Source organism: Euwallacea similis, chromosome 4, assembly GCF_039881205.1.
Source record: "Euwallacea similis isolate ESF13 chromosome 4, ESF131.1, whole genome shotgun sequence".
Lineage (NCBI taxonomy): Eukaryota > Metazoa > Arthropoda > Insecta > Coleoptera > Curculionidae > Euwallacea > Euwallacea similis.
Window position 1 is genome coordinate 4816680 of NC_089612.1, and position 25509 is coordinate 4842188.

The 25509-nt window shown below is 35.1% G+C and overlaps 1 protein-coding gene and 1 pseudogene across 1 annotated transcript; both read left to right on the plus strand.

Annotated features, from left to right (window-relative positions):
- Positions 1 to 11721: 11721 nt before the first annotated feature.
- Positions 11722 to 13719, plus strand: LOC136408235 (kelch-like protein 10 pseudogene; annotated as a pseudogene).
- A 639-nt stretch (positions 13720 to 14358) lies between these two features.
- On the plus strand, positions 14359 to 24210 carry LOC136408260 (V-type proton ATPase 116 kDa subunit a 1-like). Its single transcript, XM_066389136.1, has 15 exons — positions 14359 to 14409; positions 16063 to 16200; positions 16890 to 17066; positions 17163 to 17352; positions 19274 to 19401; positions 19456 to 19672; positions 19728 to 19900; positions 19958 to 20108; positions 20162 to 20327; positions 20380 to 20620; positions 21481 to 21590; positions 21655 to 21791; positions 21863 to 22095; positions 22157 to 22361; positions 23875 to 24210. Exons 2-15 carry the CDS (start codon positions 16084 to 16086, stop codon positions 24150 to 24152), a joined length of 2523 nt encoding a protein of 840 aa, XP_066245233.1. The 5' UTR covers positions 14359 to 14409; positions 16063 to 16083; the 3' UTR covers positions 24153 to 24210.
- Positions 24211 to 25509: the final 1299 nt, after the last annotated feature.

Below are 25509 nucleotides of genomic sequence, written 5' to 3' on the forward strand. Positions count from 1 at the left end.
AACCCTTAATATACATATTCTTTATGGAAGGTGGTCCACTTTTTTAGCAGACTAAAATACTGCGTCGAAAAAAAGTATTAGTCTGCCGTTGTATGAGCTATAGCCCAAAATCGCTTCATTACTGACATACAAAGTGTTAAACTTTCAGAATGTTTAAAGATTTTATAAGAATAATTGTTGCAGTTTTTGAAATATTAAGTTTTTTTAATTTCATACAAACATTACTCATTACAATCTGCACACTTATATTCAACAACGCGGAATTCTAGTCAAATCAATCGAGGAATCGCATGTATTTAATCATTAATCGCACTTACGCAAATAATTCAAAATCAATGCCAGAGATGAACAAGAAATGCAAGTGCTAATAAGGGTTCTAAATGCAACACAGAATAGAAATATAATGGTATGGATCATCAGTGGCACACCACAGAAAAGTTTAAATGAATAAAAAGGGGCTTCACCATGGGAAGAACCCTGTATATTGTGTAGACTGTAGACTGTAGATGAGGAACAATTTTACATTTACTGTTTTCATAAGTGATAGGAAAGTAACTGTTAAGGACGCTGCTCTGATTGGAAGTGTAATTTAACGTAGAACACAATTTGTAGTATGTTATAGACAACATTAGAGTTATATAAACAACATATAGTTAATTCTTGTACAACTAAGAATTATATTGTTGGAAGGAATGTAAATTTTTATTGTAACTGCAAAAATAAGAGAAATAAATGTTTAACTGTTTAAAGACGTTTTTTTTTCAGAACTTTTCTATTTGTAAAATGATTTTCAGTTCAACGCTTCTGATGTACAAGATGGAACATATCATCATGAAGATATTTGAGGAGATGATATTATACTGAAACATAGTAAAAAATGCTAATGTGTTATATGTGTGTGTAATGTTCCCTGAAATATATGTCCATGATGATATGTTACACCGTGTAGACAGATCTTAATTGAAGGTTTATATGATTAATTGCCATTTTCCCGGACAATTGAAAAGGACTTACCCAAATTGTAGGTTCAAATGAGTTTCTAATTGCGAACGACACTACTATACGCTATTAGCAGGAAAGTAGGTTTCTTAGATGAGTAATTTTGATTAAAAAAACTTTAGGCCATAAAGATTGCCGAAACCGATTATGAGGACGTCAAAATAATTTACGACTTCTAACAAAAAACGTCGCCTGATAAGCGAATCCCCGAATCCTCCTAAAGGACGGTTTACTAATATAAACCATTCGAGCAGTGGAGGGATTGTCCCTCTTTTTTATCAATCTCTCATATGTCGTGTCTCACCGTAAGGATTACATGCACGACATCGACTCGGCACGGTCAAGTCGGCACAATCGCCCGAAATAGAAAGTATCACGCTTTGATTCGACATTTTCGGCATATGTAGGTTGTTTTTAGCCCTAGTTCTTGGCAACTAGCAGCCACATAATACCAACAACCAAACAGTTATAATTTATCATAGTCACAACATTTATATCGTCATATTTCGTAATGCTTGGGAGTTCGTCTGATTCTGATAAAAACATCAAAATAGCAATAATCAAAGTTTTTTCGGGTTTATGAAATCAACCGGAAGAGTCCTACTTTCTTACATACTTTCAATTAAGAGTTCGTCCGATATTGTATTAATTTGAAATATTATCAGCAAAGCTGCTGTTGGCAGTAATTTACGTTGGAAACATGGTAGAAGATAATTCACAGGCATGGGAGCTTTAGGCAGGTTTGCTCTTGCAACTATTCTAGCCGTAGCCGCACCGATCGTTCTTTGCTGATCCGGTGCACAGCATCGCATTCAATTACATGCATGACAAACATGCCGATTATTCCAAGCCTAGATGACCGTCTCGAGCCGATTTCAGTTTAGTTTTAGTTGTTCAAAAACCTTAAGGAATTACACATATTCGTGCCTGTTTTGCTGTCTAGTGTTCTTAGGCGACAGGAAAAAGATGCTACTTGCCTAAAATGTCTCATTATATTGAGAAGCAGGATATCTTCTCTTTGAACACCTGCTCTAATGTATTTTTGCTTTATAGTGGTTTGATTAAATATTGTTCGCTAAAATGTGTAATGGGCCTATTCTAATTTGCTTTTACCCACGCAGTTGCCCAACCATGAAGACTAAAGTCCTGCTGATGATCTCAAAAGAGCGAAACTGTAGTACAGGGTTTCGGCCTAAATAACCGAAGGCATGATTTTCATACAGCTGTCTGAAACGTCGGAAACATTATTTCTTCTACTGATACCAACTGCTGAAAATCATATGCCTCGTAAATATTTTTAATATTTGCAGGTAGCTAATTTTGCCTTAGATCTTGCTATGCGAAAGTCAGTCGAAGTGGTTGGCCCGCAGCGCACAGACAGCACCGATAATGCTATCTGGTAGAGCATAAATAAAAAGAATCGCACAGAATCATAGTAAATAATGGTAAAAATAGTTATTGATTATACAAGGCGAAAAAGTAGGAAATTTATTGCTGCAGCGATATTAATTTATTCTCCAACAAGTGGTTCCGCATCAAATAGTGGTTTGTTGAACCGGATTTACGCAGTCTGTCGTAGCCCTACAGCAGTCCAGACTTGAAAATCATTGAAAATATTTGGCACTACATAAAAAGATATTTGAGAGATCACCCACAAAGAACCGTAGCGGAACTGCGTGCGAAAGTTCAGGAAATTTATAATGAAGTTGAGCCCGCATATTTGGAAAACCTTGTTAAGTCAATACCAGCTAGAATTAGGGCCGTAATTAAGGCTAAAGGCACCGTAATACCTTATTAGTGTAAGGTGTCCAAATTGTTAGTTGTCACAGTTTGTTGGTACAAATTTAATTCGAAATGAACATCAAATCGTAAAATATTCATTTCAAGTTGTAATTTCGTTCATTAACTCAATTTTTAGTGATTTTTATTTAGAGATTCTTGAATAAAATTATAGTTTACAAAAACTATTAAATTGCGTATTTTTCCAAATACCAGGAACTATTTATTAAATTCATACGTAGGAGCGTCAAAAAATGCTCCAAGTTGTCCAGACAAGCATAAACTCATTTGTTTCCATTTATAATTTCCGACTAAAAATTTCCATTTTTATGAAAACGAGGCTTAATGCCGTCATTTCAGCTTCGTCAAACGAACGTTCTTATCAATATATCACACTAATCTAACTTCCCGAAAGTCAACATATTTATAAACAGTTTTACCTCGTTTTAATCTTTCTAAAAATATAGTTTTTGCTACGCCTGTGTCCCGAATTCTTTTAATGTATGCCAGTAAGAGGTTTTTCGCAGTTTCAACTATTAATAAAAATATGTACTGTACTTCCTTTGCTTGTTATGTAAACAACTGTAATTTCGAAAAATTGTACACTTTAGACGGGACGTTAAAAGTCCATAAAGGTTTACGTGCAGAAAAAAGTTGTCAAAACTTTCCCACTTACACTTTTCTTCTATCCTTTTTAATAAAGAAAATAAAGGAAAAAACCTGTATGAGTATAACCCTACAACTATTGCATTCTAGACATCGTCATTTTCTCAAGTAGCACAATTTATCAAAAACAAAAACAATTCACGTTTTTCGCATTATACACCATCTTCGCACCATTTAACGCTCGTTCTGAAAGTATTAGTAGTCTGAAGTGTTTTTGAGTTTAAACCATTGGTTCTGTCGCAAACTTCCTTAGGAATTTAAATGAAACTCGAGCGAAAACCAGCTCTAGAAATTTTTGCGCCATTTACTTTATATGAACTTATATATATTACAGCTAAAAGCTTAATTCTAAAAGTTCTAAATTTCTGTGGAGAGCTTTAAGTTTTCTTCACGACCAGGAAGCAGTCACACGACTTTCTTCTATTTGTCTTGAGGCAAACACGACACATATGGATAGGGCAACGGCGTTGAAAGCAAAGCGTGCAAAATTCACCCATGTTGTCATTTATGTGCATCTCACGTATATTAATAAATTGAGTAATAATCAATATATTTCCAATGCAAGAAGTATTTGTTTTGAAATCCATTATCTATTTATCCATCTAGCTATTTACATAAATTGAGGAAGGCGTTTAGTTATTTGCATCATATGTTAACTTGGAGGGAAAGATGGCTCAAATAATTAATAGTACATTATTCGCCGACCTTTGGATGAAGGCCACCTTCTCTCATGGAGAAATTTCCTATGGGGATAATGCTCATTATGTGCGAGTACAGTACTATACTTTGCCCACAGCTTAACATACTTACTTTTCGCAAATTGGCTAAAAATCCAATTTAAATCGTTCCGTTAGAACAAGCCATTGCTGTTTACCTTTTAACACCAAATCCCAATGCATAAAAAGGCCACAAGTAAATTAGCTTTCCTTGATTTTCCAAGGACTTTCTCGACTCCTGATTTATTTCTAGGACTTCACTGATTTGCACTTAATTAATTTTCAGTAGAATTTCTAACCGATTTGCCTTTAAATCACTTAGGGCCATTTGCACGAACTTTAGCTATTCAAAGCAATTTAAGTCTAAGCGAGGTTTAGACATATCAATTTAAGCCAAGCATAGTTCGGCTTATGTACTTACGGTGAATATGGAGGTAAATAATTAACAACAAAATCTCTAATATTTAGACATTTCGCGATTTGTGCTGCGTCAAGGCACTGCCATATAGTATAATAAATTCAAAACCTACAAAAACTTGTTATTTAAAGCCTGCTAGATAGGGCAGCGATCCTTATGTACATATATGAAAATTTAATTTGCTTATACATAAGGCACATATGCATGTTTGTGGTGGCTTTGGGGCATTTCATGTTTATTACTAACAGAAATTTAACGTGATAGAATACACATTCTCTCACGCTCGAGAGCATTTATTACAGTGTAGCTTTGTTGTGTGTTTTCAACCAAATTCTTATATTTCCAGAATCCCAATGTTTGTTATTTGTTCCTCAAGAATTTTCCTAATTGAAACCGTTCGAATGCATATTTACACCTAAATTTTAAGGATTTTATGAATTCCAATTATCACAATTAATAATTAATAATTGATATTAGAAAAAAAAATTATAACAGATTTATTTGTTCAAGTTAATTAGACAAAAACCTCAAATGGAAGTTTAAGACAAAGTCACGTCAATATAATCACCAAAAACACGTCTTTAATCGCGATGAAAGCTGGATTTATTTGAAGTTTCTTCATCGTAAGCTGAAGGAGGATCATTAAGATCATTTATATTGAACATTAGCCGTATATTAATGTCGGAATTGGCAGATGTTTAAGGTTTCAAGTTCCGCACTTAGTACTCTCTACAACTACATCTTACGTCTTATTGCTATAGAATTGTAAATCGGCCTTAAGTCGGTTCACTGATACGAGCCCATTACAGAATGTACTAATTATTCATCAGACAGAAGTGGCACCAAAGTCTCGATTGTTGAAATTTACCTAGCTGTCATTCTGCGTTTCATTACCCTGAAGATGATCTATTATACAAGTTCATTACGTATACTTGAGACTAAAATATTAATAATGTAAACTTTAACTGCGAATTGGTTTCTATGAAAACGGTGAAGTAGAGCCTGAATATTGGAAACTAGTTTGATCTTCATCCTAATGTAAGTTTGTTGTTAAAATTTTCCACACATGATCCAGAGCCGAAGTTGGGAAAAGGTTCCTTTTTCACCGTTCACAATTATTGAAGTGTAAACTACATATTCTAAATAAGAAAATAACTCAAACATTTCAGTTGTCACACCAATAATGTGTTTTAATAATTTTTGTTTAAGGTTTTTAATTGGCTGCACTATGCCGGGTGTTTTTGAACAAAATTTAGGGGATATTTCTTGGTCCAAATAAAAAGAATAATTTCTATAAACATATGTACGTTCGGAGTCCCTTTTTATTATATATTTTTAAAAAAATGCTTATGTCGAATATTTTGGGATGTCTTTTAAAAAGATCAAAGTTGGTCCAGAAATTTCAGAGCTATGTCCAAGAGACAGACCTGACGCAGTTTTACTCAAACGTAGTAGCATTCAGTAGATCTTTGCAATTTCTATAAGTATTTCGGATACAATAAATAAAAATGCAACTTTTCTGTCTCATAATTTCTCCTCATAGTTCGCTTCGTTTTCAGGTTTAAAGGTCTAATCCAAACTGTTGCACGTTTTTGAATCTCTTAGGGAAAATGTCATTTGTATTCATCAAATATTCATAAAGAAAAAAATATAAATTCGCGTGATACTCTTTTTCTAGATATTAATGGACTCACTTTAAAAGGCTGCATCGTAGACCTCGAACTGAAGCTAGAAAAATCGATATTTTGCTATCCTAATGCCTTAAGAGAGAAAAATATGCCACATTATACTTAAGTAAGAAAATATATTAAACTTAGAAGCGTGCTGGTTGTCGGGGTTTCCAAGCAATTTTTAATAAGGCCTTTGTTTTCTTCGCAAGATACGATATGTTATTGAGGAAATTTAAAACAATGCCTTGGTCGAGATCGAACGTTAACTTGCGGGGGATAAAAATTGCTCAAGTACCTTTCTTTATTGTTTTTCAGTGGTGAAGTGTTCTAGTTTAATTGAAATTCAATTAGGTTGTAAGATAAAGGATTATCTCTGGCTGAGAAAATGAGCATCGAGGAATGCCATCAATCTTGTCTGGTCTGGTAAATTACAATTTCAAGTTCCAATCAATTCGAAATTTGGAGAACCAAGAAGAAAGTATTTATGTCTGAAGTTATGAATGTTTGCCTTAATAGTCTGTCTGTAACCTGGTAGCTACATTTTTACTTAAATACTTTGAAATAAGAGTAAAAAAATACTGAAGATCCCGGTGCATTTGTTAGCAGTTTACATGTGAATTTCGTAGCTATCAATAATATTGTATTATACTTAGTTCCAGAAGGGGAAACATTCGAGGGGTTTGTATAGGGCCAGACAGCACACATTAATTACTTAAAGATTGTCATTTAAAGTTCGTCGCTAATATGGAAGGCTTCGTGGGCATTTCTGTTGTACCACATACAAGGTGTTGCAGAAACAACACTATAAGTGTTGAGTGTTAGAAAGTAAAACATGAAGTGACTCGGATAAACTTGTCTTATATAAAGTTACTTGTTTTCGTTCTACAGGATGTCAAAGTCAATTTTTATTTTCTAAATTGGGGATAAATCTCATAGTTTTTGATTTAGAGACTTGAAAGTGCTGTAAAGGTGCTTTTTGGGTACGTTAAATTCATTTAAAACATCTAATTTAACGTACCTAAGGGTGACGCCTTACCGAAGGACCAAAAATCGATCTAACTTTTTTATTAATGCCAATAATTTGAATATTTTTACGAATTCTGATACTCGCGACTGTTTTACATTAAAAAGGCCTCGCAAAAGAACTCATATATCTAACGGTTTTTTAGGTACTTTCTGTTAAGTTATTCCGAGCGCGTATAAAAAACCAGCGTAATTGTATTTTTGCCACGGTTTACACGAAAAAAAAATTATTTCTAGCATTTCTGAAGTTTTGGACAATCAAAATTGAGCATATTTCATATGAATGGCTGGATCGTCTTTATAAATACAAGTTATCGTTGTATTTCGGAAACGAAGGAACTTATGATTTTATTTTCTCTGAAAACGTATTTTACTCAGGAAAGAAAATATTAATGATTTCTCGATTTTGTACATCTCTCTCGAGCTATATAGGGATCTTCGGAGGAACGGCAAGTTTTGAAAAACTCCTCGTAACGTAGTACAAGAAGTAATTTTTTTTCTTCAGCAATTTTAAATTTAAACTATTTCACTAATTGAATTTTTTCGCTGACTTTTTCTTTACAATTGATCTCATTCAACGTGTCTGGATTTTTTAATGTAACCTCCAAATTCTGAGAAAAGCCTATACCCTATCGAAATTGGCCTACTCTGCACACCCTAAATTTAATTTAAATGCGAATTACAATTTTTTTTTTCACAAATAGATGATTAGGAGTATTACTCGTTAGTATGCGCGTTCCAACTAATGTTTTCTTCCGAAGTATTATTTCGCGCTTTTCGGGCACAATCTTAACTGACGCAGATTAAAAATGAAGAAGAGCGATCAAGGAACGGCTTAAAGCATCGTTGTCTTAGACGCACTCTATTTATTATTTTGATAATGTCTTGACAAAGCTTTCTTACCTTCATCAACTTTACAGATAAGCTGGGTTTTTGTTACTACATACGTGTATACATTCTCAATTCAATTGAAATTAAATTTCGAAAGGGCGATTACTCCATGTGCTATACAAGACATTCCCCAGGGATATTCGGCAAGTAAATGTATACATATTAAAACCCTTTCATGACATTTCCAGCTGATACAAGTGGCCGATTCAATTTGTAAAAGTAAGTACTAAGCACTTCTCAGTCCTATCTATTCCCTTTGAGTTGAATGAGATATATTGCTGAAACACGAAGAATGTCGGCAACATTTCAAACGTCTCAGACAGTGGGCTGAGAGAAATTTATTATTTGTAAACTTGAAGGAAGTTAGTCATTGTTTTTATTCTGCTCTAATTCTGTAGTGCCATAGCACAGTTTGTTTAATAAATATGTTTCGTTTAAGTATCAACAGCGCTGCTAGAAAGTGATTTAATTTAAATGCCTGTTCTAACAGCCTTTTTGTTTTTCCACTCAAGAAAAAGTTGGATGTTTATCACGGCCATTGCTTTAAGTGAATGGTGGAACAGAAACAAACACACGGTTTCCAAAGTTTTCAATAGAATCGCTAAGCAGACCCCCAACAAGATTACGATTTTCTTTGAGGATCAGGAATGTACGTATCAGATGGTATTACTTTCTCTTTCTCTTCCACCTTACGTACAAATTTTTAAAGCTATCCAACTTTCGTATTTAGCTAGATAACTTGTGTAACAAGATTTCCAATGACTTCAAAACTCAAGAAAGGAGATCCGATAGGGCTCCTGCTGGAAAACAGACCTGAATATGGGGCCGTATGACTTGGTTTATCCAAAGTAGGTGTTGTGACAGTTTTAATAAACACTAACTTAGTTGCAAAATCGTTCCTGCCGGACTTAAATTTGGTTCCAATTTGTCTGCAGGTATAAAGCGAAAAGCATGAGAATAAACTATAGAATATTATACGTTCTGTGCAAAGGATGCTTAGCATAGGAATCTCGAAATTGTAGGAAAAAAGTTATGCATTTGAAGACTAACAAAATTACTTCAGTTTTTGAGATATTTTAAAAAGCGATTTTTTTTAAGTTGTTTTTTTAAATGACCAAAAACTGTAGCTTTCGGTTGCTTGATTTCTTCAGACTGCACACTGCCTAGGGATGGAAGATATTAGCAATGATTTAGCAAGAGAAGATGTTCCTGTCCCATCACCTACAAGGAGATAATAGCTAAACCGACTACAAGTTGGTTGTTGATAAATCTAAATCGAACCGATCAGACTCCAACGTGGAGCCATGTGATGTCATAAACATGGTACGAATCAACAACGAAACAATAAATACTAAGAACTAAACTGAAAATGATTTCGGGAACCTTATTCTATAGGAACCAGTAAGAGTGTATGTATTTGTGGGATACGTTCTCCATTTTCTCTTTTCTTATTCCGGAAGTCTAAAGCCTTTAGGTTCAGTCGCAGATTGCCTTAATTATGCCAAATACAGATGGTTCATCCAATCTCATCATTTTCAGAAAGCTTCTCGCTTGGTCCGGACCTTCTGCTGCATTCATTAATTTTAACTTTCTGTAAAAGCATGTGGAATATTTATGCGACTTAGTAACTTTGTAGAAACTTGCAGTTAATTTGCCTATTCTTTCATATCCGTAACTGCGCGACTTCACCATAATATAATAATAAAGAAGCGCACAGTTTATTAATTATTCTTTATGTATATACTTTAGTTACGTATAGCTTTCTCATTAGGACATATGAATAAGTTCCAAATCGGCAACCAACCTCCAAGTTTATTCTTCCAGACTGTAGTCGGTGATATATTTTGGCTTGTGTATGCTCTTCGATAAAAAAAAGTATGCAAATCCGATAAGAAAATCTACCAGGTGTACCAAAAGCGTCCATTATTTGCAAACCAGAGAGCGACCTGGTCTCGAAGCAACTCTTGCATATGTGGTAGCACTTGATTTACATCCATGTTCTAGTGTCCAGTTCCAACGCTCGAAATAAGAAAACACTAGCAACTTTCGTAACAGTAAATCTATCTACCATTTAATTGAATCATTCCGATATACAAAATAGAAGCAATATCCCTACAGCCACTTTTTAGGTAAATCAAAACTCTCAATTTCCATTTGTAAAAGCAAAATGTACTCCTTTCCCTTCAACGAGCCGTCGCTACACGGGTACGACATCATTCAGTCGGAATCCCACTGCATCGAGCGTGAGTGTACCCACACATAAGGAAAGTAGATTTTCTGCTTACAGGCAGCCGGCATTGGCGATGGCGTCTATAAACGCCGAGAATTTAATCAACTTTTAAATCAGGAAGGACATAGACTAAACTTTTCGGAAGGGAACTGGAGCGAGGCGGCGCCCGTTAATTTATCGAAACGAATTTTCAATTCTTGGACGCATGTTGTCGCCACCGAATGTGCCGAATTTATTATTATTATAGAAATAAATCTAATAATGGATATTGAGAGTTTGGTATCTGCAGTTTTCACAAGACCTCTATTATAAGATAAACGGCTTAAGTCTCGCAAATAACTTTTGTGAAACGAAATAATATCTGAAATTGTAATACATGGTAACAAGTTTCTTGGCTCAACTTTCATTTAGTCGAAATCACCTAACGAAAAATAATCTCTAAGAAGTTTCCCTTCACGAAATCTGTTTTTAAACTGGCAGCTAACCAATATCTTTTCTGGATACAATCTGGAAAATCTGCACTGGTATTCAGAGCCTTAAAATCGCAGTTGGATAGTCTGCTTTCTTTATGTAGCCCCCATTATCGACCTCTGCGATTCTCCTCCAGTGCTTGCTAAATAATTGCGCATTTATACGACCGTAACTTATATAAAATCCACACACATACAGAATATTAGCGTCCAGTGAAATGAATATTTCGCTTACGAATTTATCAGGAAACTAAAGGTAGAGATAGATTTTGCGGAATTGTCTTTGTGCATACGATAAATCCAGGAAATTCAAAGGACCTCGCCCTCTTTATTACTCTCCTAATTGGTCTAAACTTTAACATTACCAGAGGTAGACTGTTTCAACATGGTAAAGAAGAACAATCTATGTCAGAAGGCTTTAAGAGTTTAAAGTTAACGAAACATGACGTTCATTTTTTGATAGCGTAGAATAGTTTCCAATGAGAATAACAAAGAAGACAAGTTTATTTATAGAAGTTTGAGGGTTATTCGGACAAAAAGAGAGCCCAAAAGACAAATTTTAGATAGATGTTTATAAGAAAAGGTAGATAGAATGGAAAAATAAAAAATAATAATAAAAATATAAAAAATAAATAATAAAAGAAATTCGAAATTGTTTTTTCGAGGACCGAAACTAACCGAAAAACTAAAAATAATTTGATACTTTTGTTTGCATTATAACTCGTCCCTTGAATATTGAACTCTTTTCCCATTTAATCAAGTCAGGACATATTTTTGTTTACGAAATCCCCATGCTGGACATCCTTATGTTGGACACACTGTATTCAATTTAAGAATTATCGCATAATTTTTCGAAAATATGACAATACACAACCAAGAGTTTCCATTTTTGTGGAAATCAGACTTAACGCTCGCAATCCAGCTTTGTCAGACAGACATTCCTGTCAATAGTAACATTAAGCTGACTTCCCTAAAATCAACATATACTCAGTTTTACCTCATTTCATTTATGGGTCTGACGATCAAGCTTCGCAAATTCGATTCGAAGCGGAAAACCTCCCAATTTTGCATACCAAGCAACCAATCCGTTAAGCCACGCAGACGCAAAAGCTTTAAAAAATGCAGCAACTTCTTGTTTGTTACTGTAGAGTGCTCCACAATCTGGGAGGAGTTGAGAATCAGCAATCAGCTCTGCGATGGAATTGTGAGATGCGATGATGGAATTCAGTTCAACATACATCGCATCATTCTATCAACTATTAGTCCATACTTTAGGGCTCTGTTTACGAACTCTATTAATAGAGGACAACCAGAAATCCACGAGGCTTACGTCGACATCTCTAGTGGGGCGTTCCAGGTTGTTCTGGATTTCGCTTATACTGGCAGTTGCACTATAGACCGCAACAACGTGTTCGAAATACTAAAGTACGCAGATAAATATGAAATACTGGATATGATGAACAAATGCTGCGAGTTCCTGATCAAGGATTTGTCTCCTAGAAATTGTCTGGAAATTCTCCAATTCACCGGCCAATTCTTTTGCACTAATCTAGTATCAAATTGTAAAAATTATATCTTGCACAACTTTTCAAGCGTCCTCAAAAAGAACGAGCAGTTCTGTTACCTCTCCGTCGAGCATCTCAAGCAAATCCTCTCCGATGACTATTTGAATGTGAAATCCGAAGAAATCGTCTTTGATGCCATCAAAAGGTGGGTGAAACACAACTCGCAAGACCGCAAAAAACATCTGTTGGATTTGATAAGGTGCGTTCGCATGGGGACTTTGAGCCAAGACAAAATTCTCAAGATAACCCGATGGCCTTTAATCGAGGTAGACGCCAAGTGCACACTATATATCACCGATGTGCTTTCCAGCATAGAAGAAAATCCTGTCAACCCTCATTTGACGCGTTCCAGAATTCCTTATGAGGTTTTATTCGCCATTGGAGGATGGAATGCGGGCAGGTCTAACAATTTCGTTGAAACATACGATAATCGGGCTGATCGTTGGATGATGTCCGAGGACTGTGACGTGGGTGCTAGGGCCTACCATGGGATGTGCAGCTACGAAGGAAAAATTTATCTCATAGGAGGATATGCTGGTAATGAATACTTCAATACTGTGAGATGCTTCGCTCCTGCTACGCACACCTGGAGCGACTGCGCTTGTATGTATTACAAAAGGTGCTACGTTAGCGTGGTGATTTGCCAAGACAAAATCTACTCTATGGGTGGATACAATGGGTCGATACGCATGAACAGCGTTGAAAGATTCGATCCTGTACGAAATCAATGGGAATTAATGCCTTCAATGCAAAAACACCGCTCGGATGCAGGCGCTGCCGTTCTGAATGATAAAATCTATATAGTTGGAGGTTTTGACGGGCAGGAAGTGATGAACAGCGCTGAAATGTTCGACCCAGTTACCAACCAATGGTCCTACATCCCTTCCATGATGAGCGCAAGATCAGGGGTCAGTTTGATTGCTTACCACCATGCTTTATACGCAATTGGAGGCTTCAGCGGCTACACCCGCCTTCGTTCAAGTGAAAAATACGAACCTGACTCTTCAAGCTGGACTAAAATCTCTGAAATGATTACTGCGAGGAGCAACTTTGGATCTGCGGTACTGAACGACCACATCTATGTAGTAGGAGGATTCAACGGATCAACTACGATCAACTGCGTGGAATATTTGGACATTGAGACTAGCAACTGGGTGAACGCAGCCGTTATGAATTGTAACCGATCAGCTCTCAAAGCTTGCGTCATCAGTGGTCTCCCCAACTCCAAAGACTACTCATACTTGGATCGCAGGCAGAAGCAGGACAATAAAGAAGTCAAGGCCGAATTTTAGCTTTAAATTGAATGTACTGGTATTAAACTATATACTGACGTAATACTACTAATTCTTGAATCGGTAAGTGATTCAGGGAACCATTGTGAGCGTGTGGTTCAGGTTCTTCAATTTCCTGTGTTATTCGACATTGTTTTATTAGCTAAAACCATTTTCCCTTATTGTGCAATGCTTTACTGCAATACTATGTATGTGCAGACCGGATCTGGATGACAGTCTTTTTTGAGGGATAAATTTACCACTTGGTCTCTCTCCATTAAAAAAGCATTAATATAAAAAAAACTTGGAAAAAGCTCAAATTTAACGACATCAGCTCGACCATGGGAATCTGTGATGTGATAGAGTAATTTAGAGACCACTAATGACAGTCAAACTATTTTTCTAGCTTTCACGATTCTGAGAAGTCTTCTAAGGGTGATGACTCTATAAAACCAAATTCCGCTTACATCAGCTGAAAGAATAAGGGGAACAGTAATGTCTGTTATTCCACCATTTGGCATTCTTTAATGTGTGCTATGTCTATATAATGATTTTGTATGTAAATCCTGTATCATTTTATCAGCTGTGCAATACTCAATTACAAGTGGTAGATAATATACGTGATCTTATCGAGAAAAATATATCCTAGTTCCATTTGAGGTCGTATACTCGATGTGTTAAGTGGTATAAGGGGAGTAATTGTTTCAACAGGTAAATTTTAAAGAGAGTTTTCTTATAATATTCGTGATTTCTAAGATTTACAACATTACCAGCCAATGAGTTAATAGTCTATATAAACTAGCCTCAACTAACCTAAACTAAAATAGTAAGAAACTTTTGAAAAGTCCATTTGGTGTTTACCACCAGAAGCATAGTGAATGGTTGAAGCTATGTGTAATTTAATAAGACTTTTAGCATAAGTTACAATGTTACCTATGTCCACTCAAATATCAAAGAAAACACAGAATGTTGGGTCAAAATATCGATGACAACTATTGCTACATTGATTTACGCAATGATATTGTATTCAAATCAGGAAAATCTTGCGCCACTCGAAACCAAAGGTATTTGACTACAAACGTATAAGTTAAGTGTATTGTTATTGATATTGCACATACTATAGTCATATGATTTTCCTTTGTGAAAGTGCCTTGCGGTAAATGGTTTCATAAATTATTGGAGATATAATCAATTTGTAATTATTCACAAAATCTAAAATCTAAAATAAAAAATCTCGTAACTGGAGAAAACTTACAAAGCATTTCTAGAAAGTCCAATATACGATCAAGCAATGTCGTCAAAAATAAGTTCAGCTCTACTGCGTGTTATAATGTGTCGGCACATTACAAGATAATTCCTGGCGTTATTGTAAAATAGGTCATTCATGTCAATAAGGGTTAGCAATTATTTCATGGCTGACATAGGGTGTTAAAATTTCAAAAACGGCAGATCCGGGCGATTATTCCAGTTTAAAGAAAAAATATGATATTCAAATTTTAAAAGCAGCAACTTGGTACTCAAAAATTGCAGCAATGAATGCCTGATTTCTATTTTTGGTTTCACCGAAAATGACACGAATTTACTTATTTCCTATATGCAACGAGTGATCATAAAAAAACTCACAGCAGACGGTGAACGGTAAATATGTATGTGAATAACACCAGATAACAGAAAAATTGCTCCAGCACATTTCTCAGATGTTCCAACGCTTATTTGGGTTTCTTTCTAGTGATCACCCTGCATCTCTTATCATTTTCGAGAAAAGAGCATGCATCAGTAATAAATATGTTTCTGGTTATTTGGTCCATTATGGCAGCGTCTAGATAGAATTGAACTTAATTGTTTTCATAGATGTACTGTCAACTATATCAAAGATTCTTTTCTAAACTGGCTTTCTTTATTGTTAACTCTCACGCCGAAGATGAATTTCTGTTGCATAATAGGGCTGTTTCAGCCCGGTAGAGATTCATTCCAAAATCATTTGAGAATCCTTTTGGACAACTTACATTACGGGTTCGTGCTCAAAATATGTAATGCGCTTGCCCAGAAGCGTTTTCAAATCGTTGCGTAACCATTTCCTTGCGAGTTGGAACGAACCATATTCGTATAGGTTTAACGGTATTTTTTGTCTAACACATTATTCTTAGAGAGCAAAAAATATCTTGAAATCGTAGCCTCATTTCCACAGAGTGATCCAGAAAGTATTACAAGAGAATTACTCTAAACCAATTTATAGAGAAAGAAATTAACCACTTACTTTAACTTTAATTGAGACCGATAAGTTTAGCACTATAGGACCAATACATACAAATATACATATGTATATATTTGAAAAATTCCTTAAATGGTAAAAACTGGTTTCAGATCAAAGGCGTTATTTTCAAGATGGGGGCGTTACTTCGGAGCGAAGAGATGAATTTAATTCAAATTTTTATTCAACCAGAAGCTGCATACCATATAGTTGCCGAGTTGGGTGAAATGGGTTGTGTTCAATTTAAAGACGTAAGTGTAGGTGGTACATATAGGGTAGTCGAGTGCAAACAATAAATCAAAAATATCTGAAACGTTGATATAGTACAACATCAATGGGGGTCACTAATCGAAGAAATTGTGAGGTTGGTGCTGTTGGTGTGATACCGGATATACAACAATGTAAATTTTTAAAGGCAGGTTCTGCATCCAGAAAGTCTCTTAAAAGGCCGAGGTCCCTAAATTTCAAGCAAATATCTGATTAAGTTTAAAAGCTGTAGAGAAAATGTTGGGAGCCAGTTTCAAATATCAACACGCTTTATCTGGGTGATGAAGCACTTGCTGATCCATGCTCATATGAAAATTTAAATGCTCTGTGGCACATCACAAAAAATTTGAGAACATAAACTTTGAAAAACTATCAACTTCTAAAGTTTCTCTAACATCTAGTATTTTTATCGTGTATCTTAAAGGCTTTGTGAGCTATAATGGAGAACTTAAATCAGATATTAAACTTCAACCCTATGTATTTCTATGGCAAACTAATATTGTTTTTGGCCGCAAATAGGGTACGTGATAAAAGTTCTGCTACCAAAAACTGGGACATCCTATATAACATATCTTAGGGAAGATTTAGCCAACCTGTAATTTTTAAGGGTTTGCATACTACCCATTAAAACCACAATTTGTACAATAAATGTTCCAAAATTCGAGCTTTTCAGCTTAATGAGGATGTTAACTTATTCCAACGGGAATATTCCATGCAAGTTAAGACAGCTAACGAGTTGGAGAGGCAACTCAAGTATATAGAGGCTGAGATTAAAAAAGAAGATATCCCAATTCCCGACATTACTTCTATCCCGAAAGCACCAAATCTTTCAGATATTGCTAATTTGGAGGTAATTTAAGGTTTTATGTTATTGTGGTTAATGAACTCAAAGACGTCTATATTTGACACCATTACAGGGAAAATTTACTATTTAAAATTGTTTTAGGTACATTTGGACAAAACCGAAAGAGAAATACGAGAAATGTCTGAAAGTGAAATGATTTTAAGACAAGAATATTATCAAGGGATCCAACAAAAATATGTCTTAGAAAAGGCACAGACATTTTTCAATCAACAGGATGAAGCCGTTAATTCTGACTATACATCAGATCACATAAGGAATTCCTCACAGCTAGGTTATTTCAATTCTCTTAAGTATCGCTTTATGCTTCTTTCTAAAAGCAACTTATTACTTATTATTTCTGCATAAAAGCTTTAATGATTTCAGAACGGTATGTTTCAATATTTTGGTCGAGCTTCACTCTTTGATTTTCACCATTTTTTTGCTTTAAAAATTCTCCTTCTTGCTTCACGAATTTTGGACTCAAAAGAGTCGAATAGCTTTGAAAGTAAATAATCTGAGCATTGGAAAATACATTTCAGTTAATTAACAAATTCTAATGATGTCCTTAAAGTTGCTGTTGAGGTGACACACCAGGGGATAATCACGTTTTAGAATGTTACGAAAATTATTGAGTTCCTGATTTGTCATTGTGGACAGAAATTCTCCACTCAAAAAGTTCTAAATACTTCGAAATATCAGAGAATATGTTTCATTTAAATTTGAAAATTCAGAATTGAATATCAAAAAATGTCTAACGGAGCTGTCGAAGTGGAACAAGTCGTCTTACTTCCTCTTAATCAGGACTACGAGAACATTTTTATTTTCTGCGTTTAGTTCCTGCGTTCCTAAAAATCGTAATATGAAGCCAAGAATTACTGAACTCTTCAAAAGATAAAAAAAATGTGATTTTCAAAATTCGCGATATTGTTCCACTACAACTTACTTTAAAGTACATTTCTAGCCCTAGACCTAAATGTTACGAAAATTCTTGACTTCATGCATGATATGCCACTTAAAACAAATTCTCAGCTTAAAAGCATGACGTCAGAAAGCAATTTAAATTTCTCAATTCTAGGCTTAATGTGAAATTTTGGGGAATTTTAGACACAGTATAAGCTAAGGTTTCGTCAAAACTAGGTGTGATCTGAAAAGCTTTAACTACTTTTAATGAACGTTTTGTGGACTACTTCACAACTTACTACGAATTCTACGTTTTGTTTGTCTCAGCAACTGTTAGCAATGTATTTCAATATCAGTTTTTCTACTATATTTTTGAAAATTCATGTTTTGAAAAAATAAGATATTTCTTTATATCTTTTACTTTTTATAAAAATCCCATGATAATAGAAATAAATCCAACGTTCCGATTACCTTAAACACCCTGTACAAATCCGACTTTTCCGGTCAGACTTTCACAAAACCTCACTTAGCGACATAATTGACTTCCTTACAAAGTTAAATCTGCTAGGTGAACTGTAATGGATATTGGAGCACAAAAGATCTCTTAAGTCGCTTTGCAAGGGCAATTTCAGGCCTAGTCATGAGGAATATAATTTAATCTACTTCAATTAAGGATTTCAGGTAATTGCTAATCCATGGATTTTCTAGTTTTAATATGATCTACATATCATTAACCTTACATAAAAAACATTAAATTTCAGTGGGTCGTATTGTCTACCAGATTCAAATTGCCTTTGGAAGGTCAGTTCAGGTTACTGAGAGATCTTCTAGTCTCTTAAGAGGTCTTTATAAATTAGGTCTTTCATAGTTTCCCATAAATAACAATCCAATGGAGAAAATTATGGTGAACATGTCGGCCGACATAAATAATTTCTGTTTTAGTCTTCTATATTTAAATTTATCTGTATTTGTTGGTAAATTTATAATTATTGCTCCATTCTTTAAAACAAATTATCCAGATACATATAACCAAAATATCATAAAAAAGACCGGAACCGTATTGGAACAGTTAAGTACACCGAATATATGCGTTTTCTTGCAAATCTCCAAGTTCCTTCTATTGGTTCGAGAAACTTAATGCTCAATATAATTATTATTATTTTCATAAATCCGTAATCTCTCTTTGTCATGTTACTTACCCCGAAACTTGGATGAACTTTACGCAGAGCGTCCATTTTGCTTCTACTACTAAATGGTACTACGTACTAACTAAACAATCAAAACTAAATCACCATTTAATTCTATTTTTCTAGGGTACATCGCTGGAGTAATCAACAAGGAAAAGTTCTTTGCGTTTGAACGAATGCTATGGAGGATTGGCAAAGGTAATATCTTCATTCGAAATGCTGACATTGAGGAACCAATCGAGGATCCTACATCCGTAAGTGAAATTAAAAAACAATCGCTGGGCAATATCTGTATCAAAATTTAACAGCGGACAGAAAGTCGGAAAACCTCCTTCATAGCATTTTTCCAAGGAGAAAATCTAGCAAATAAGATCCATAAAATATGTGTTGGATTCCACGTTGCTGTAGTTAACGTTCCCGTAGAATGGTCAGTTCGTGAGGAACGCATTAAACGGCTAACCAAAGATATCGGGGATATTAAAGATCTCTTAGACCGAAGTGTTGAACATAAGACGAAACAATTACGTAAAAAGAGCCACTATTAAGTAAAATTACTAGCAGACTTGATATTGATTTTCAGTTTCGGTGGTCAAAGAAATTCAAAACTGGAGCATCATGGTACGCAAAATAAAAGCTATTTATAGCACCATGAACCTTTTTAATCATGATGTCAGCAGAAAATGTTTGATCGCGGAAGGCTGGATTCCAACTAGTGACCTGTACTACATTAACACCGCTTTAATGGATGGCTCAGTAGGAAACATGGACTATTATATCTAGATACACAGTTCTTATAACCTGTTCTGCTAGGTTGCTTGTGGAAGCTCTGTACCATCCTTTTTCAATATTTTGACCACTACACAAACTCCACCCACTTTCAACAGGACTAACAAGTTTACGCAAGGGTTCCAGAATCTTATTGAGGCTTACGCATTTTCCTCGTACAGGGAACTGAATCCAAGTTGGCAATTACAAATGATTCAAATTCTCTAAAAAAATATCCATCTCTTTTAGCATTATACACAATTATAACCTTTCCCTTTTTATTCGCCATTATGTTCGGAGATCTTGGACACGGAGTTATTATGCTCTGCTTTGGGCTTTGGATGGTTTTATCAGAGAAAAAAATAATGGAACAGAAGGACAAAAATGAGATATTCTCCATATTTTTCGGTGGACGGTATTAATTAGAAGTTAGCTATTACCTTAAATTTGCATTAAAATTTTTATAGATACATCATTTTGCTTATGGGAATCTTTTCGATTTATACTGGTTTCATATACAATGACGTATTTTCAAAATCACTAAACCTCTTTGGATCGAAATGGAAAATAGATAATTTAACAGACCTGGTACTGCACTTTGATTTTAATTCCAATGAAACAAACGAAGACGCTCTCAAGTACACATTGAAACCATTAAGTAGTTACCAAGGCGATCCGTACTTTGCTGGGATAGACCCTGTCTGGCAGGTATGCATCTTATAAATATCATTGTTAGTCTAATGAAATTATAATTCAAACTTGCTATGGTCGTTGTGGTGGAATCCGGGGATCACATTGTATAGATATAAGGGTTATCGGGACCAATAATGATTAATGGACACTTAAGGTAAATTGTGTGTAAAACGTATACGTAGACGTAAACTAGGCAAAATCGTAATGGAAATAGCAGAGCCGTATGCGTTGTGTGTAAGCATAGTCGTTAACCGTCTAGACGATATCTGGCTTAATAAATAATCATCAATTTAAAAGCGAAGTAGTTGATTTATAAAATAAAAATTGTAAACTGGAGGTTCTCGGCTCTTCTCAACTTCTCTCGGCTATACTCTTCGCAACTTATCAGCACAGATTAAAAAAAATCAAATACTGCAGCAAGTGAGGCATTATAGTCAGTATAAGATCCAATATACGTAGTATTCAATAACATGCTTCTCTCAAGCCACCCCTATCCCGCTTAAACGCCATTCCCCTCGCAAGAGAGGTCGAGATGATGGGCGGCATCTTAAAGGCTACTATTTTGGATTTAGGTCTGACTATCATACCCCATAAATAATCTCGTTCTGCTGTGATGACCGTCAACGAATTAACGCTTTATTACGTGCGAGACGGTCTTGACTACCGCTTCTTAAAAAATGGCTTTAACGCAAAATGCACGGGCAAAGTTATGTTGCGGTCAGTCCACTGCAGCACCGCTTTCCTAGGAAATCGCTTCGATGCAAGAAGTGCAGTTCCACCTAATTTTTTTCCTAAAAATAATGGAGGTGGCTACACTTGAAATGGAAGCACTGTAAAATTTTGTATCTTTGAACTTAGCAGAAACTCTCTTTCAGAGCGCAGAAAACAAGATAATATTTTTGAATTCCTTCAAGATGAAACTGTCGATTGTCTTTGGCATTATTCATATGATTTTTGGAGTATCTCTTAGCATAATTAATTTTTTGTAAGTAACATCTCTTGTTCACTTTGCCACGCAAGAAATTTATTATTCTGTTCCTTTTTCCTAGACATTTCAGGAAACCTGCATATATTGTCCTAGACTTCCTTCCTAAGCTTCTTTTTTTCGGTTTTCTCTTCGTCTACCTGCTCACAATGATGATCATGAAATGGATAAACTACACTGCTATGAATGATGATAACATTGGTGAGAATAACATTGCGATATTGCTTCGTTATAAATGAAATATTATGCCTATTAAAATATCTGTTCCTTAGATTCGCCACATGGTTCTTTTTGTGCACCCAGCGTACTAATCTTTTTCATTGGAATGATGCTGTTCAAAAAATCGGAAATCGACTCTTCCTGTCATCCTTACATGTTCGATGGTCAAGAGATCTTGCAACATATTTTTGTTATTTTAGCTTTGCTCTGCATTCCATGGATGCTGCTTGGTGTTCCCTTATACGAAATAGCCAAGAGGAAAAAGAAGAATATGGCTGTTCATCAAGTTAGCCAACGAAAGCTTAATAAATTGTAAACTGGATTGAATGATACGGTTTATTTTATAGAATAGTAATGCAGGAAACCACGTTCAGCTGGAAGTCATCCCTGAGACTTCTGTGTTGGACACCCAGGAGGAAAAGGAGGAAGAGGAGGAGCCTATGAGTGAACTCATGGTGCATGCAGCAATTCACACTATTGAGTTCACTTTGAGCACTGTGTCTCATACTGCTTCCTACCTGCGATTATGGGCCCTATCATTAGCCCACGCACGTGAGTTCCCATTTTGTACATTATATGGGGCGTCCCAGAAACATTGGTATAAATGAGTAAAAAGAATATAGCGATTGGGTGAAAGAACTGTGCAAAAATTTAACTATTTTCACCTTTTTTCTAGCGGGCGAGGTATTTCAAGAAACTAATACTAACAAAACGTAGAAAGTACACAAAATCACTCAATTAGAGCTGCTTCAAAAACTACTGGAGACGAATTTTTATGACGTATGTATAGTTTGTAGTTTTGATTTTTGCACGTACATCATTTATACGAATGGTATGCATCAAATCGATTCAAAGTCGACATAAAATATGACGGGTGGTATCTCAAAAACTTTATGTTTTTAGATTAAAATAAACTGATGTCATGAAATGTATATATTTTTACATTTATAATAACACAACTTCAACACTGTTATTATTAATTTATGAGCTAAATGCCTGAAAAATAAAATCAAAATCATCAAAAAATGTTTATAATTATACGAAACACAGTGAAATCATTAACATACATTGTCACGCTTTTGAACGTGCTAAAATTGTATGTAACAAATAACCAACTTAAAGACATACGTTCATACTACCATCTTTATTCAACCCGTACGCACTCCCATTATCAATTTTGACCCGTCAGTCTAGTCTGTAACGGAGATGCATATTATATTTGTCTTTGTTATTTGAATGTTACGTTCCTCTTACACACCCTAGACACGTAAGTACTTCTTGATTCGACACACACGCAAAGATCCAAACTACAAACTGTATAAGTTTTTGATATAAAAAAAAATCAAAGTAGCGAAATTAGTATAATTAAATTATTCAAGTTATTGTTATTGATGAACAAGAACAGTTAAATAAATTTTTCCTACAAGTCGCGTACAACGTTGATCTACCGTTTTCGGTCCGATCACTGAAATAAAGCGATGTGGAGCATTGTTAGCAAATGCTGGATGGGTGATCGCAGGTAAAAGATGCGCGCAACTTTTCTACATCGCCACAAAAAGAACCCCGACCCTCGAGCAAAAATATACACATTGGAGACGGCCATAAAAAGCCAAGTCCGAAACAGCAGAGACCAGCAAAAAAAAAATCTACTTCGACACTGACAATATAAAAATCTTTCAGGGTTAGCTCCGGAGAAGAGAGAAGGGGGTTCTTCCATTTTTGATTATGATGTTTTTAGTGGGTGGGCGCGTTGGCGAATCCCACATTACCCGACCGACAGAACATCAGGCGTGGATGTCTTTCGAAGATTTCCTTCGTGAGAAAAACAAAGATCGATTTTTCAAACCTCGGTATGAGACATTAGGTTCGCCACCTATCAGCTGCCTTGAAATCGCGATTTTAGATTAAAGCACATTGCAGAAAGAAAACAAACAACTTTTTTATAAAATATGTTTAGCTGAATCGCTCTATTTCTTTTACCCTCGAGCAGTCACTAGTCGTTTGCGCCATTGTCTCTGAAACATCCCGTACAAACAATTTTTCTAATTGTACTTTTCTTTTTTAGAATTGTCAGAAGTGCTTTGGAATATGGTATTTAGAAAGGCACTGTTATTAAACCAGCAATATATAGGAGGAATCTTTATCTACATAATATTTTTGGCCTGGTCAACTATCACCGTAGGCATCTTGGTGCTAATGGAGGGCCTGTCTGCCTTCTTGCATACTTTACGTTTGCATTGGGTCGAATTTATGACCAAATTCTTTGAAGGGCAGGGGTACGGGTTCGAGCCGTTTTCCTTTAAAACAATTCTCGACGAGGATGTCGAAGCTGAACATGAGTAAATTTGTTTCTGTATTTTATAAAGTAAATTAAATAATAAACTTTACTTTCAAGACAATATTGAAAGACTTTCTACAAACTTAATAAATTACATTGTTAAGAAATTTTGATACGAGGATCCTGCGAATCGTAAACAAGCTGAAGAAAATCAGCAACAAATAATAACATGTGCTGGGACATAGCAGAGGCTTACAATAAAAGTTTAATTAACGCTTAAAGGAGATTCTATATAAGGTGTACGAGAATTTTTAGCTATTTTGCCGAAAATTCGTATGTCCTTCACAAAGTGGTATTTGATTAGTATTTTATGGTGGGCATCACCCCATTGCGTGATATATTTTAGTTGAATGATATGGCTATTAATGGAAAAGATTTATTTTTCTGTGAGAACAATCAGTAATACTTATGTTATTGCTAAGTCAGTTGAAAGGATCTCTGACGCTTAAGACAATAAATATGACCAACTCGTCTTAAAATTGGAGCTCATAATTGGTTGTGAAAATTTCATAAAGAAGTATTTAATTTTACGCAATCTTTAACAAATTACCAAGTTAGAACCCTCTCATAAATCTCTTCCGCTAAACTGAAATTTGTTTGCGCAAAAATTCTTTTTGCTTAAGAAATTTCAAAGCGAAAGTTTCATTTCGCCCAATGTCGATAATTAATCAATCACTGTATTATCCGAGAAAAATTAGAATTGATATTGGGGTTGGAGTTTTTCGTGCGTATAATAATATAAATGTAAAACATCATCTGAATAAAAACATTTCCTTGCTATTATATAATTCCTTACTTTGCATCGGTCTTGAAATAAAACAACATAAAAATAAAACTAGCAGGTCGAATGGCTAAAGTTTTAAACGCAGAGCCTCTAAACAAAAACACCTAACTTGGAGGAGAAGCTTATTCTTTCCTAGAAATCACGTTTCACTCTGACAATAGGAAGAATATAATCTCAAACAACTTTTAATAGATCTATTAGAACTAATGGTACGAAACTTTGCACTTCGTACGGTAAAACTGTACGTTTTCGACAAATTTTCCTCACGGAAACACGACAGTACGGCTCCTTTCTCACTCTCTCAGACGTCTATAAATTTTTCCATAAAAACAGGTGTTCTACAAATTTTATTTAAAATCGCTTTTACGGATTCAATCAAAACTACTTCTACCGTTGAATGATTGCATGCCGTTTTAAATAATTTAAACTTTCCTCGACATTGATAAATACATTGCCGGAAACGACTATAGCGGAAACTTGTCGAAAAGAAAATACCACCTAAATCTGCGTTTAAAGTCGCCATTAGTCATATTAACAAAACGCCAAAAAAATACGGGAATCTGGCATGACAATGATCA